Below are 13,933 nucleotides of genomic sequence, written 5' to 3' on the forward strand. Positions count from 1 at the left end.
GGACCACAGGTACACAACAGCACACCTGGCTAATTTTTGTATATTTTGTAGAGACAGGGTTTCATCATGTTGCCCAGGCTTGTCTCGAACTCCTGGGCTCAATTTATCTACCCGCTTCAGATAAATCTCATGCTGAGATTACAGGCATGAGCCACTGCGCCTGGCCGTAAGCACTTCTTAAAACTAATTACATCTCTATACAAACCCACTATCTTCTTTGAATCAAAGTCTAAAAAGACTGCCATCTAAATAGTAGCCATTGTCAGGGATGCTTGAAGCCACTACCACTACTAAAAGTCAGTGGTAAGCATTGACTTACCACTGATAAAAGTCAGTGTAAGCATTACGTGGCTTTGGCCACTATGAAGATCTTAAGTTTTATCTTCTTCTGATTCCAGTTTAACAAATTTGGAAACCTGATGGTGTGTCACTTCCAGAGCAACTTGCATGTCTTGGCTAGGATGTTACAGAACAGGTATCACACCTCCATGTAACTGCTGTTTACACTGGTACCTCTGCTATCAGCAGTCATCTATGCTTAAGAGCACAGAGTGAATGCTGCTCTGAATGCTTGGTGCTGACCTAAGAAAAGTCTGTGCTTTCCTTCCAAGATATTCTTTGACTTGAAAGCCTCTTCGTACACCAAAATATACATACATGAGGAACAATCATGAAGCAAAAACATGCTTAAACTAAGTTGGAGGTTAATGTTTCACACATAAAACAAGGACTACTAATGTGTAATTCAGAGGTTAGTTTTAACAAATATTATAAATAGCATCAATATTTGTATTTTCTTTCAGGTATAAGTTTCTTATTTATGTCTCATTATTACTCAAAACTAGTCCTATATGGTCTACCATTCATACTCAACAAGCTATTTCAGCAAGGAAAAAACAGGTAGGAAAGGCAATCTATGGAATCTTCCAACTTATCATGATCTGGAGATTAAACACACACACACAGATACACAGACACACACAGACACAGATACACACACACACACACACCTCAAAAGGTACTGCAACCTGAAGATATCTATATACCTTTAAACATCTGAGCTAACCGTAGCTATTCATACGGTTGGAATTTGAGGATTTTAAATGTTAATTCCCTCCTTGGAATAAATACCTGAATGTTTCAAATCAAAAATTATGACAAAGAGAATGAATCCTCAAGATTCCAAGCTGCAAAGAGGCACACACAGTGGGGCTGGTCACCAATGCCTTCCAGGAAGTGACTATCTCTGATAACTGGACATTGTCTCCTTAAATAATTCCAGGAACATGTACTATAAAGTTCTTCAATGGTTTTATTCTGCTTTATATCTAACTCAACACATTCTTCCTCAGGTCCTTTCACATTTCATTTTTCTGTGGAACCAGAATAAATGCTCAACAGACTCTTAATGAAAATTCATTATATAATTAGAAAGATAGAAAGTCAAGCCCTAGGTTTTTCTTCCTTAGCTTCAGCAATTCTGAATCTTTTAAATTTTAATGCAGAACTCATTATTTATTTTCTTATTAACCCACAACTGTTACAGAGAACAGATCTCACTTTGTAATCCTAATTACTTGTGTCATTTTTTTCAGGACTTCAACTAATAACTAACTGAAAAGATGATAACCACTAGTAGGATTATTAATGACTACAATTACAGAAAACCTAAAAAATCCAAATGAACTTTTCAATTCTCCATTTAATCGTAACAATTCACTTACTTGATAAGATTCTGAAAAGCATAACCATCTGTCCACTGTTCAGTAAAAGAGGCCCCATGTCGGACAGTAGTAAAGTGGCCCAATCTCAAGCGGTCTTGCATGCTCTTATCTCTACATGCCATCTTCTCTTGTTTTGACTTTGGGGAAACAGACAAAAAAAGGAATTCAATACCAATTAGCATGGCTAAAGACACTTCTTAGAAACTAGAACATTTAACATAATCAGGAAACATGCTGTTGAAAACCATAGACCTCAGAACAGTCAGTAATGACTCCCTGGATGACTTACCATTTCTATTCAAACAAAGCAGACAAGATCGAATAATGAAACAATCACAGGTTCTTCCTTGGTAAAGCTTTCCCAATCTGCCTACATGTGTGTGTTTTTTTTTTTTCTTTGGAGACAGAGTCTTGCTCTGTCACCCAGACTGGCATGCAGAGCCATAATCTCAGCTCACTGCAACTTCCGCCTCCAGGGTTTAAGTGATTCTCCTGCTGTAGCCTCCTGAGTAACTGGGACTACAGGGGCGCGCCACCATGCCCAGATAATTTTTGCATTTTTTTTTTTTTTGACACGAAGTCTTACTCTGTTGCCCAAGCTGGAGTGCAGTGGCGTGATCTAGCTGGGACTACAGGCATGCACCACCAAGCCTGGCTAATTTTTTTATTTTCAGTAGAGACAGGGTTTCACTATGTTGACCAAGTTGGTCTCGAACTCCTGACCTCATGATCCACCCGCCTCAGCCTCCCAAAGTGCTGGGATTACAGGTGTGAGCCACCATGCCCGGCCAATGTTTGTATTTTTTAGTAGAGATAGGGTTTCGCCATGTTGGCCAGGGTGATCTCGAATGCCTAGCCTTAAGCGATCTACCAGCCTCGGCCTCCCAAAGTGCTGGGATACAGGCTTAAGCCACAGCACCCGGCCTGCCTATGTGTTTTAACTTTTTGAGACGGAGTTTCACTCTTTTGCCCAGGCTAGAGTGCAATGGCGCAATCTTGGCTTACCGCAACCTCCACTTCCCAGGTTCAAGCGATTCTCCTGCCTCAGCCTCTCAAGTAGCTGGGATTACAGACATGCGCCACCACGTTCGGCTAATTTTGTATTTTTAATAGAAATGGGGTTTCTCCAAGTTGGCCAGGCTGGTCTCAAACTCCTGACCTCAGGTAGCCCACCCTCCTTGGCTTCCCAAAGTGCTGGGATTATAGGCGTGAGCCACCACGCCTGGACGACTATGTGTTTTCAATCTTAGAGCACAGCATCTCGTATTTGGGCCACATCAATGCCTAGCACTTAAGCTGTTTCCCTATTTTCTGTTTCTTCTCTAATCTATTCTAAAGAACTGCTGCCAATTCATCTTCTCAGAACACCACTTTGCACACTTCCAATTTGATGTTCCAAATCTTCCATGGGTCTTTGCTACCAAACTTTGGATCCAGAGAGGGAAAACTCCTCCATGAGCTAGATTATATTCACCTCCCTGCAAAATTCTTACTCCAGAACACCTTATATACTCCTGATTCTTGAGAACATCATTCATTCAACATATGTTTATTAAAAACCAATTATGCATCATGAACTGTAAGAATGTTAAGTACAGAATAGAAAACAACTGGTGTTCACAGCCTAGAGAGGGGGGAGTTATAACCACTAAATATATTAATTGGTATTTCTAAGAACAAACTGTAGTAAAGAATTCAAAGGAAAGGAATAAAGTACTGTCAGAGATGATACCATGGGATAAACGTCCTTGAGATGTCCTATTTTCAAACGACAGGCAATTTATAGCTACAGTTTTCCATGCCTGGAACACATTTTCCCTCTTCTTTACAGCTTTCTCCAATTAATACCCTGCCCTTGATTTATTTTAGAGCATTTTTCTTTTCTTTTTTTTAAGAGACAGGATCTCACTGTGTTGCCCAGGCTGGAGTGCAGCAGTGAAATCACAGCTTACTACAGACTCTAACTCCTGACTCCAGTGATCCTCCTGCCTCAGCCTCCTGAGTAGCTAGGACTACAGGTGTGTGCCACCATACCCAGCTAATTTTAGTAAATTCTTAATATGTACACTACTCACCTGAATAGGTCTCCTTATATATGTGAATGTATCTTATTCATCCACCCTCATGTAGACTGTTAACCCTCTGATGGCAGGAACTGTGTCTTTTGTTTCTTAAATTCATGCAAGCTGTTCTACTATGAGGAATTCATTCTTTTTTTTTATTACTGAGTAGTATTCCACTGTATGACAATATCATAATTTGTATATACATTCACTTGTTAGCAGACACAGAGGATGTTTCTGCTTTTTGGCTATGAATAAACTGCTATGAATATCCTCATATAAGTACTTTAATGGACATTTGGTTTCTTTCTGTTTTTAAGAATAGAGATGGTCTCACTGTGCTGCCCAGGCTAGTCTCAAACTCCTGGATTCAAGTGACTCTCCTGCCTGGGCCTCCCCAAGTGCTGGGATTACAGGTGTGAGTTACCATGCCCAGCCAACATTTGCTTTCATTTGTCTTGGGTAAATGCCAGGAGACAAACTGCTGGATCACAGCATTAAGTACATATTTATCTCAAAAAGAAATTGTCCAAAACCCTCTGAATTGGCTATAATATTTTACATTCCTATTAGTGTAAGAAATCAGGCTGCCCTTCACCTTCACCAACCCTTGGCACTGTCAGTTTTTTTTTTTTACTTCTAGGCATTCTACTGGGTATGTAATAATATCTCACAGTGGTTTTGTCTTGAGTTTTCCTGATGGATGATGACGTTGAGCATCTTGTCATGTTTCCCATTTGCAAATGTTTATATGCTCTTTTCTGGTAAACTATCTGCTCAAGTCTTTTGTGCATTTTTAATGAGTTTTCTTTTTATGATTAAGTTATAACAGTTTTTATGTACTGAAATTCTATGAAAGATAATATTGCAGTCTATGATTACATTTTCATTTGTGTGTTTTTTTGTTTTTTGGTTTTTTTTGAGGCAGAGTCTCACTCTATTTCCCAGGCTGGAGTACAATGGCATGATCTCAGTTCAGTGCAATCTCTGCCTCCCGGGTTCAAGAAATTCTCCTGCCTCAGCTTCCCAAGTAGCTGGGATTACAGGTGCCCGCCACTATGCCTGGCTAATTTTTGTATTTTTAGTAGAGATGGGGTTTTACCATGTTAGGCTGGTCTCAAACTCCTGACCTCAGGTGATCCACCCGCCTCGGCCTCCACAAGTGCGGAGATTACAGGCGTGAGTCACCTCGCCCAGCTCATTTGTGTGGTTTTTCTTTGCTTGTTTTTTGTTTTGAGACAGAGTCTCAGTCTATCACCCAGGCTGGAGTGAAATGGCACGATCTCAGGCTCACTGCAATCTCCGCCTCCAGGGTTTAAGTGACTCTCATGCCCCAGCCTCCAGAGTAGCTGAGATTACAGGTATACACCACAACGCCTGGCCAATTTTTGCATTTTTAGTGGAGACAGGGTTTCACCATGTTGGCCAGGCTGATCTCATACTCCTGACCTCAAGTGATCTGCCCACCGTGGGTTCCCAAAGTGCTGGGATTACAGGCATGAGTCACTGTGCCTAGCCCATTTATGTTTCTTTAAATTGCATCATGGTATAGCAGATGCTCAATAAATATTCCCTATTTAGAAAGTCAATAAGAAAGTACTATAATTTCAGTTCTTTTTGAAACAAATTTAAATTTTGTTATGTACTACTCCTAACAAATAGAAAGTTGTTTTCTTGTGAGAACTCAGAGACAGCATTATGTTTGCTTTTTGTAGTATGTATTTAGAGCTTAGTACACCTGGCTCAATCTATGCTGACTTCAGGAGGTACTCAAATTTTAAAGAAATTATCTGGATTAGCATATATTTTATTTTTTCTCTCTCTCAGAAAAAATTTTAAAAAGTGGTTTCTTTTCTATAAAATTGATTAGTCAAAGAATGAAACAAAGTTTTCCCCACTATCTTCAGCCTCAATAAAATAATCCATTTCACTTTTACTAAGAGACAGTGTTCCCTGTCTTTTAAGTAACATTCCAAAGGTTTCAGGAAAATAAACCACCAGTATATCTCAAACCTTTAGTTTGTTCTTATAATAATGTCATTAGGAAGTATTGCCTTCTTCAGACTTCTAAGAAATAAGCCAGGCGAGGTGCTCAGTGCCTATAATCCCAGCACCTTGGAAAGCCAAAGCAGGCAGATCACTTGAGGTCAGGAGTTCAAGACTAGCCTAGCCAACATGGTGAAACCCTGTCTCTATGAAAAATACAAAAATTAACCATACATGGTAGCACACGCCTGTAAACCCAGCTACTCCGGAGGCTGAGGCAGAAAAATTGCTTGAACCCGGAGGCGGAGGCTACAGTGAGCCAAGCTCATACCACTGCACTCCTGGATGAGGCTCTGTCTCAAAACAACAACAACAAACTTCTAAGAAACAGTTACTAAGGCTGGGCTTGGTGGCTCACGCCTGTAATCCCAGCTTCTTTGGGAGGCAGAGGCGGGAGGATCAAGGTCAGGAGTTCATGATCAGCCTGACAAACGTGGTGAAACCCTGTCTCTACTAAAAATACAAAAAATTAATTTTACTACAGTAAGAGGGATTTTGTAAAAAGACAAAAAATTTTTTGTATTTTTAGTAGAGATGGGGTTTCACCATGTTTGTCAGGCTGGCCATGGGTGCTTGTAATGCCAGCCACTCAGGAGGCTGAGGCAGGAGAATCGCTTGAACCCAGGAGGCGGAAGTTGCAGTGAGACGAGATTGCGCCACTGCACTCTGGCCTGGGCGACAGAGTAAGACTCTGTCTCAAAAAAAAAAGAAGAAGAAATAGTTACTAATAACTACTAACAGAGATATGCAATAACCAACCAATGACTATAATAAAGAGGACATTAGCCGATTAAAGTAATCATACACAGGTATATGACAACTTTAGTTTTTTAAGGACAAAGCACTTAATTATCACATTATTGTATACATAAGTTACTCTAAATGTCATCTCTGAAACAAAACTGCAACTATTGTTAATGTTTCTAATAGTAATAGGATATTAACTTCAATTAATTGAATGAATATAAGAATTTAGAAGAGCAATACCCCAAGTACACTCAAGTAGGACAAGCTGTCCATGTTGTTCAGTATCACATTCAAAGCAATGCACGGCAAGAAAGCATATCTCAAATTAACACTCTGGATGCTTGGTTTGGTGTCCATGCAAGGAAAAAATTCTAACTGTCAAATCATGTTCCTAAAAAGCTCTACTTTTAAATATTTTCATCTCAAGTAAGGAAAAAGAAGCCACACAATGAAACACTGAGTATTTTGGGATACAGACTTTAGGCCAACATTATTTACTGACCTTTTCTATAAGGAGTTTCTTGCTCATTGTCACACATCTATTTAATCGTTCCTTGTATTTCTCTAGCATCTTTTGCTGTTCATCGATCTGCCGTCTCAAATCACAGTTGGCCTTGAATGAGAAAAAAAATTTTTAATTAGCTCTAAGGAAGAAGATTAACAGAAAAGCAGTTTCTAGAGAGAGAAAAAAATCATTTCTATATGTTGTTTTATCAAAAGCAAAATTAAAGTTCAAACAGGTAAGAAGTAACTATGTCTTAGGAAAAGTAAGTAATTCCTTTATTCTCTCATAATATATCATCTATTTGTAAATGATAAATTACTAACTTGGGCATGTTTTTCTACTGATCATATTTTGCTCCTGCCAATAACCAGTCACAGCTAATCTTGTAATTACAAACATCTAAGCTACCACAAAATAATAATTAAACAAATTTTAAGGCTGGGTGCCGTCATTCACATATGCAATCCCAGCACTTTGGGAGACCAAGGGAGGCAGAGGACTTGAGGTCAGGAGTTTAAGACCACCCTGGCCAACATGGTCAAACCCCATCTCTACTAAAAATAAATAAATTAGCCGGGCGTGGTGGTGGGAGCCTGTAATTCCAGCTGCTTGGGAGGCTGAGGCGAGAGAACTGCTTGAACCCAGGGGACAGGGGTTGTAGTGAGCTGAGATCACGCCACTGCACTCCAGCCTAGGTAACAGAGTCAGACTCCAACTCAAAAAAAAAAAAAAAAAAAATGTTTAAAATACAAAGAGTGATTAAGCACATATAAAAAATTATTGAATTTTATGTTTGCTCTGTTCTTTTTCTAGTCTCATTTAAGAAATACAAATTTGCATAAATGTTCCTCACCAGAGAAGCCAGGCACGCCCATGCCCACAAAAGACAGAACAAACAAGGTCCTGGTTCAAGAATGCCAAAATGTAAATACACGGCTAATTTAGCTGTGGTCACAAAGCCTACGGCGTGGACTAAAAACTTAAAGCCTCCTGCAATAACAGAGAAGCAAAGAACCACTAACCAAGGTTGAATTTGACTTGCAAGTCCTGAATTTAGTCCTTTTGTGTTAAAAAAAAAACAAAACCTCAGCTCTTCCAGTAAATAATGTTACCTCATAGAAAGCACAAGTAGAAGATATTACACAATACTCAATTTTTGAGACTTTTTAGCTTCATTAAAATTTTGTTATCATTTTTTCTTTTGTACAAAATCACTTCATTTTTAAAGTAACCCATGGGAAACAGCTTGTCTCCAAATGTTTCTACTCTCCCCATAAGCATAATTCCTTCCTGTTAGTTTTTGTATAGAATCATATTATCAAGGGCAAAGTGCAACTAAATTTGGATAAATGTGATTACCAAAGTCATACTAAAGAATCTACAAAACAAAGATCATTTAATGTTTAGGGGAAATCCAGTCTACTCTTGTAAGGTAAGTATTCCCTTGAAATCTACAATCAAATGTGTAAAATCAATCAACCTCTTGGCATTTATTTAAAATTTGAAGATTTCTGGCTGGGCATGGTGGCTCACGCCTGTAATCCCAGCACTTCAGGAGGCTGAGGTGGGCAGATCAAGAGGCCAGGAGTTCAAGACCAGCCTGGCCAATATAGTGAAATCCCATCTCTACTAAAAATACAAAACACCAGCCAAGCGTGGTGGCAGGCACCTGTAATCCCAGCTACTCAGGAGGCTGAGTCAGGAAAATCGCTTGAACCTAGGAGGTGGAGGTTGCAGTGAGTGGAGATTGCATCACTGTACTCCAGCCTGGGCGACGATGCAAGACTCTATCTCAAAAAAAAAAAAAAAAAAAAAAAAAATTAAGAATTCTAAGTTTTTGTGGCTTCTGACACTAATGTCTTCTAGGAGTTTATGTTTAAAGTAATAGCTGGTGGCTGACACGTGTGGCTCATGCCTAGGAGTTCAAGACTGGCCTTGGCAACATGGCAAAATCTTATCTCTATAAAATTTTAAAAATTATGGGTGTGGTGGCACATGCCTCTGATGTCAGCTATTCGGGAGGCTGAGGATTGCTTGAGCCTGGAAGGTCCAGACTGCAGTAAGCTTTGATTGTGCCACTGCACTCCCACCTGGGAGACAGACACTGTATCTTTAAAAAAAAAAAAAAAGCAGTTGGCTAATAGCCCCCAATGTAGCCACACCCAACATCTTACTAGAATGGCAAAATTCAATGAATGACTCATGATTGTCTGAAAGAATATACAAGACCTGTAGTCTTTCCCCAACTATCCATCTTCTAGATCTTTTAGAAGCATAAGTTCTAATCAACCTAAAACCAAGGCAGCTGCCCTCTATGTCTTCCTTTTTTATTTATCTACTCCTTTAATACTGCTCTACATACAAATAAAGACTACAACTGTTTGAAGACGATGGAGTAGAAAGGGCAGTGGTGAGCGAAGGAAGCATATTGCTTCTTAGAAAACGTAAACAACGGCTGGTCCAACAGTAGTGGGTTATCAGAACTTACTAACATTAGTGTCACTAAAGTTGGTATACAACCCCCCACTGCTAAATTTGACTGGCTTTAAAATAATAATAATAATAATAAAGAAAACATAAACATTTTTTAAAACTCCTAAAGCAGTACCAAGTTAGGATTCAAGATTCAAGTTTTTCACATCCTCTGTCATCTCAATCTTAAAGACTCAGATGATGGAGAAAGCCCGCCCACAGTTATTTCTCAGTCCAGCAGAGCTTCTCTGGACAAAACCCTGATAGATACCAGAATTTGGCAAGGAGCTTTTATACCTACAAACTATTTCATTATAAATTTTCGATGGCAATTCAAGCAGCACCCAAATGAATAAAAACAGGAGTAAGAGCAACTCCATGCAAGTACATATATCCTAACAATGAAAAATACAACACAGTACTGAGACTACATATGGGTCTCCTCATCCAAAAATGGAGAAAAGGAAATAAAAATAACAATAGAAAATAAAAACAAAACAAAACAAAAAAATAGGCCCAAGGAATATAGAACACCAGCTTGAAAACAATGAAAATAATCACCCATAGAAATCAAAAGAACATTTTAGAATACTGCTTGTCATATTCCATAAAATGCAAAAAGACATGATACCTAGGAAATAGGAACCAAAAACCCTAGAGAATATACAGGATGGGGTAAGAAAGTATATTAGATGAGGGTAAAAAGCAGGGAAATTAAAAATGTAAATAATAGGCCTGGTACAGTGGCTCACGTCTATAATCCCAGGAATTTGGTGGGCCAAGGCAGGAGGATTGCTTGAGCCCAAGGGTTCAAGTCCAGCCTGGGCAACATAGTGAGACCTCGAATCTACAAAAAATAAAAAAATTAGCCAGGCACAATGGCACATGCCTGTAGCCCCAGTTCTTCAGGAGGCTGAAAGTGAGAGGACTGCTTGAGCCTGGCAGATTAAGGCTGCAGTGAGCTGTGACTTTGCCACTGCACTCCAGCCTGGGCGACAGAGCAAGACACTGTCTCAAAAAATAAAAATGTAAACAATAAAATCAAAATTCATATGCGCTGCAGTAAAGGCCAGAAATATATAGAAAACAGTGTATAATGAGATTCACAAGAAAGGGGCAATCATATTAAAATGAGACATAACATGTTAGAAATAAAAGAGAGATTCAAGCTAAGAGCCAAGAATAAACCACTATAAGAGGGATAAAAGCATAGTCAGACATAATCACACACTTTCAGAATAAAAATATATAAACCCACATACAGATATACCCTGGGGCAATATTTAACAAATTATGGTGTTTGTTGCTTTGGTCATGAACTTCCCTGAAACATTAAATGCTTAAAAAGCTGAAGAGGAGGGCGGGGTGGGGGGGAGAGAGAGAGAGAGAGAGAGAGAGAGAGAGGGAGAGAGGGAGAGAGGGAGAGAGGGAGAGGGAGGGAGGGAGGGAGGGAGAGAGGGAGAGGGGGAGAGGGAGGGAGGGAGGGAGGGAGGGAGAGAGGGAGAGAGGGAGAGAGGGAGAGAGGGAGAGAGATAGTTATATTTGAGAGACAGAAGGAACAGAACAACAGGTTATGATACAAAAATCGTGCACACAGTGCTGTCTTTTTATGGGAGGGCAAAAGAGAATTCTCAGGTCTGCAAGGGCACAGAAAATTTAACAGTGAGATATCCTTACTGAAAAATAATCAATTAAAAATGTATCACAATCAACAGGTAAAACAAAAACTATAAATAAAAAATATACTGTTGATAAGCTTTGAAATCAGTTGAATAAACATGTCTAACAATGACTGCAAATTTGGTCATAAAGCTGCCTCTGCCTATATTCTATACCTAAGAACTTATTATCATATAAAGTAATAAAAATGATAATTTAATAATAATAATAATATAGGCCAGGCACAGTGGCTCATGCCTGTAATCCCAGAACTTTGGCAGGCCAAGACAGGCAGATCACTGCAGGTCAGGAGTCAAGACCAACCTGGCCAACATGGCGAAACTCCATCTCAATTAAAAATACAAAAATTAGTCAAATATTGTGGCGCATGCCTGTAATCCCAGCTACTTGGGAGGCTGAGGCAGGAGAATCACTTGAACCCAGGAGGCAGAGATTGCAGTGAGCCAAGATCACACAACTGCACTCTAGCTTGGGTGACAGAGTGAGACTCTGTCTCAAAATATAATAATAATAAAGATAATAATAATGTGGTGGCACATGCCTATAGTCCCAGCTACTTGGGAGGCTGAGGTGGGGGCATCACTTGAGGCAGGCGTTGGGAAGGGCACAGCTTGCAAGATTGTGCCACTGCACTCCAGCCTGGGTGACATAGTGAGACCCCATCTCAAAATAAATAAATAAAATTAATAATAATACAAACACTCCAGACTTTACAAATAAAGGCCAGACTTAGTTTAGCTATGTGCTCTGTGTGCTGAATCCCAGGTTTTATATTAAAAGGAGTCAAAATACACTATTTTATTCTATGTTTTTTATTAATTACAGAAATATAATACAAGTAAAAAAATTTTGGAGGTCAGATCATCATGAATAGAGTGACTTTTATTATCTTTATTATTAAACATAAATCTTTATTCAAACAAAACTGTACCCAAAGCCTAATAAGAAAGACTGACAAAGGCAAGGCCACCTATCTCCACCTTGCTGTGTCACAGAAGCCCCAGAAGATTCAGGACCCTAAAGAGTCAGTTTAACGACTGCATTAGCACAAATAAGGATCAAACCTATACCTTCCAAATCACCAGAGAAAAGTGCTAGCAAATGTTATTCATAAATCACTAACATCTATGTATATATTCATTTGTGTATATATACATCTACTACAAACAGCTCAAAAAAATTAATGAAAGAAAATGTACCAAATGTTTAATCCCAATTAATGGAATTATGAGTGAAATATATTTTTCTGTATTTTGTAAAGAGCACATATAACTTTTTTCTTTTTTAAGGCAGGGTCTTGCTCTGCTGCCCAGGCTGGAGTGCAATGGCATGATCTTGGCTAACTGAAGCCTAGAACTCCTGGGCTCAAGCATCTTCCCACCTCAGACTCCCAGTAGGTGGGACCACAGGCACACCACCACGCCTGGCAAATTTGGTATTATTTTGTAGAGACAGGGTCTTGCTGTTTTGTCCATGCTGGTCTTGAACCCCTGGTCTCAAGCAATCCTCCCGCCTCAGCCTCCCAAAGTGGCAGGTATGAGCCACCATGCTTTCTACTTTCTTTTTCTTGAGACTGAGTATCGCTCTGTTGCCTAGGTTGGAGTGCAGTGATGCAAACTTGGCTCACTGCAACCTCCACCTCCCAGGTTCAAGTGATTCTCCTGCCTCAGCCTCCCAAGTAGCTGGAATTACAGGCGCCTGCCACCACACCGGGATAATTTTTGTATTTTTTGAGTAGAGACAGGGTTTCGTTTTACCACGTTGGCTGGATTGGTCTCAAACACCTGACGTCAAGTGATCCACCTGCCTCAGCCTCCCAAAGTGCTGGGATTACACGTGTGAGCCACCATGCCTGGCTCTTTTTACTTTTTTAAAAGTATGTGTCAGTCATGCCAAATTGCATATTCAAAATATATTTATAAAATATTATGATATGCTTCCTAGTGGTCTCTATTTAATTCCAGATGAAGCATTTTAAAGGTTTCTTTTGTAAGTACAAAAAAGTTTGGTTGAATAGGTTATAAAAGGTACAAAAGGCAAAATGGGCAAAAAGACCTTTTGAAATAGCTTATAAAATTCAACAACATTAAAATAACTTCTCTGCAACAGGAAAACAACACTTTATACTTATTTCCACAGTTCTAGATGAAATGTAACACTCCACCTATTTCTCCAGTATAAATTCAATCACTGAAATACTACACTATAAGATTTCCAATTTAAAGGCAGTATTTAGAATGAAGGAACTGGTTCCTACTAAGATTCCCTCAGTTAAAAAAAAATACCCAAATATTTATTATTTCATTTTGTTACTTGGCTACAGTAATTACTCCTATGATATGTATCTAATCCAAATATACATAACAAATGGTGCTTGCTATAAAATCTCTTACCACATTTTAATACTTACTCTTAATAAATCATCTATTCTTCCCTCCTTCTTCTCTAAGTCAGAATTCTTACTGTTTTCTAGTGCAGATATTTTTTCTATTGTGAGGTCGGACTACAGAGACAAAGGTAAAACAAATTTAGGATTAGTCTCAACATGTTAGATGTCATCATACTCTTCTCATTATCTTTTTGGGGGCAAAAAAAAAAAGCACTTGCTCACACAAATGGCCTAGAATCACGTAGCTCAAGAAATGAAATCTGCTTGTCTCATCTCAGTCTTCAAGACCTCTGCTGGGTTCCATATA

The 13,933-nt window shown here is 39.1% G+C and overlaps 1 protein-coding gene across 3 annotated transcripts in view; it reads right to left on the bottom strand.

Moving 5' to 3' along the window:
* Window positions 1-13,933, bottom strand: part of TLK2 (tousled like kinase 2) — a 135,731-nt gene that overhangs the window by 42,835 nt on the left and 78,963 nt on the right. For all 3 annotated transcript variants that reach the window (XM_064369765.1, XM_064369764.1, XM_064369766.1), the window contains 3 exons: window positions 13,648-13,740; window positions 7,083-7,193; window positions 1,725-1,861 (listed from right to left, as the gene is read on the bottom strand). In XM_064369765.1, the coding sequence (XP_064225835.1) occupies window positions 1,725-1,861; window positions 7,083-7,193; window positions 13,648-13,740 (341 nt within the window). The remainder of the gene's footprint in view (window positions 1-1,724; window positions 1,862-7,082; window positions 7,194-13,647; window positions 13,741-13,933) is intronic.

Source organism: Aotus nancymaae, unplaced genomic scaffold, assembly GCF_030222135.1.
Source record: "Aotus nancymaae isolate 86718 unplaced genomic scaffold, 86718_ANA_hifiasm-v0.15.2.pri h1tg000089l, whole genome shotgun sequence".
In the NCBI taxonomy this organism is placed as follows: Eukaryota; Metazoa; Chordata; class Mammalia; order Primates; family Aotidae; genus Aotus; species Aotus nancymaae.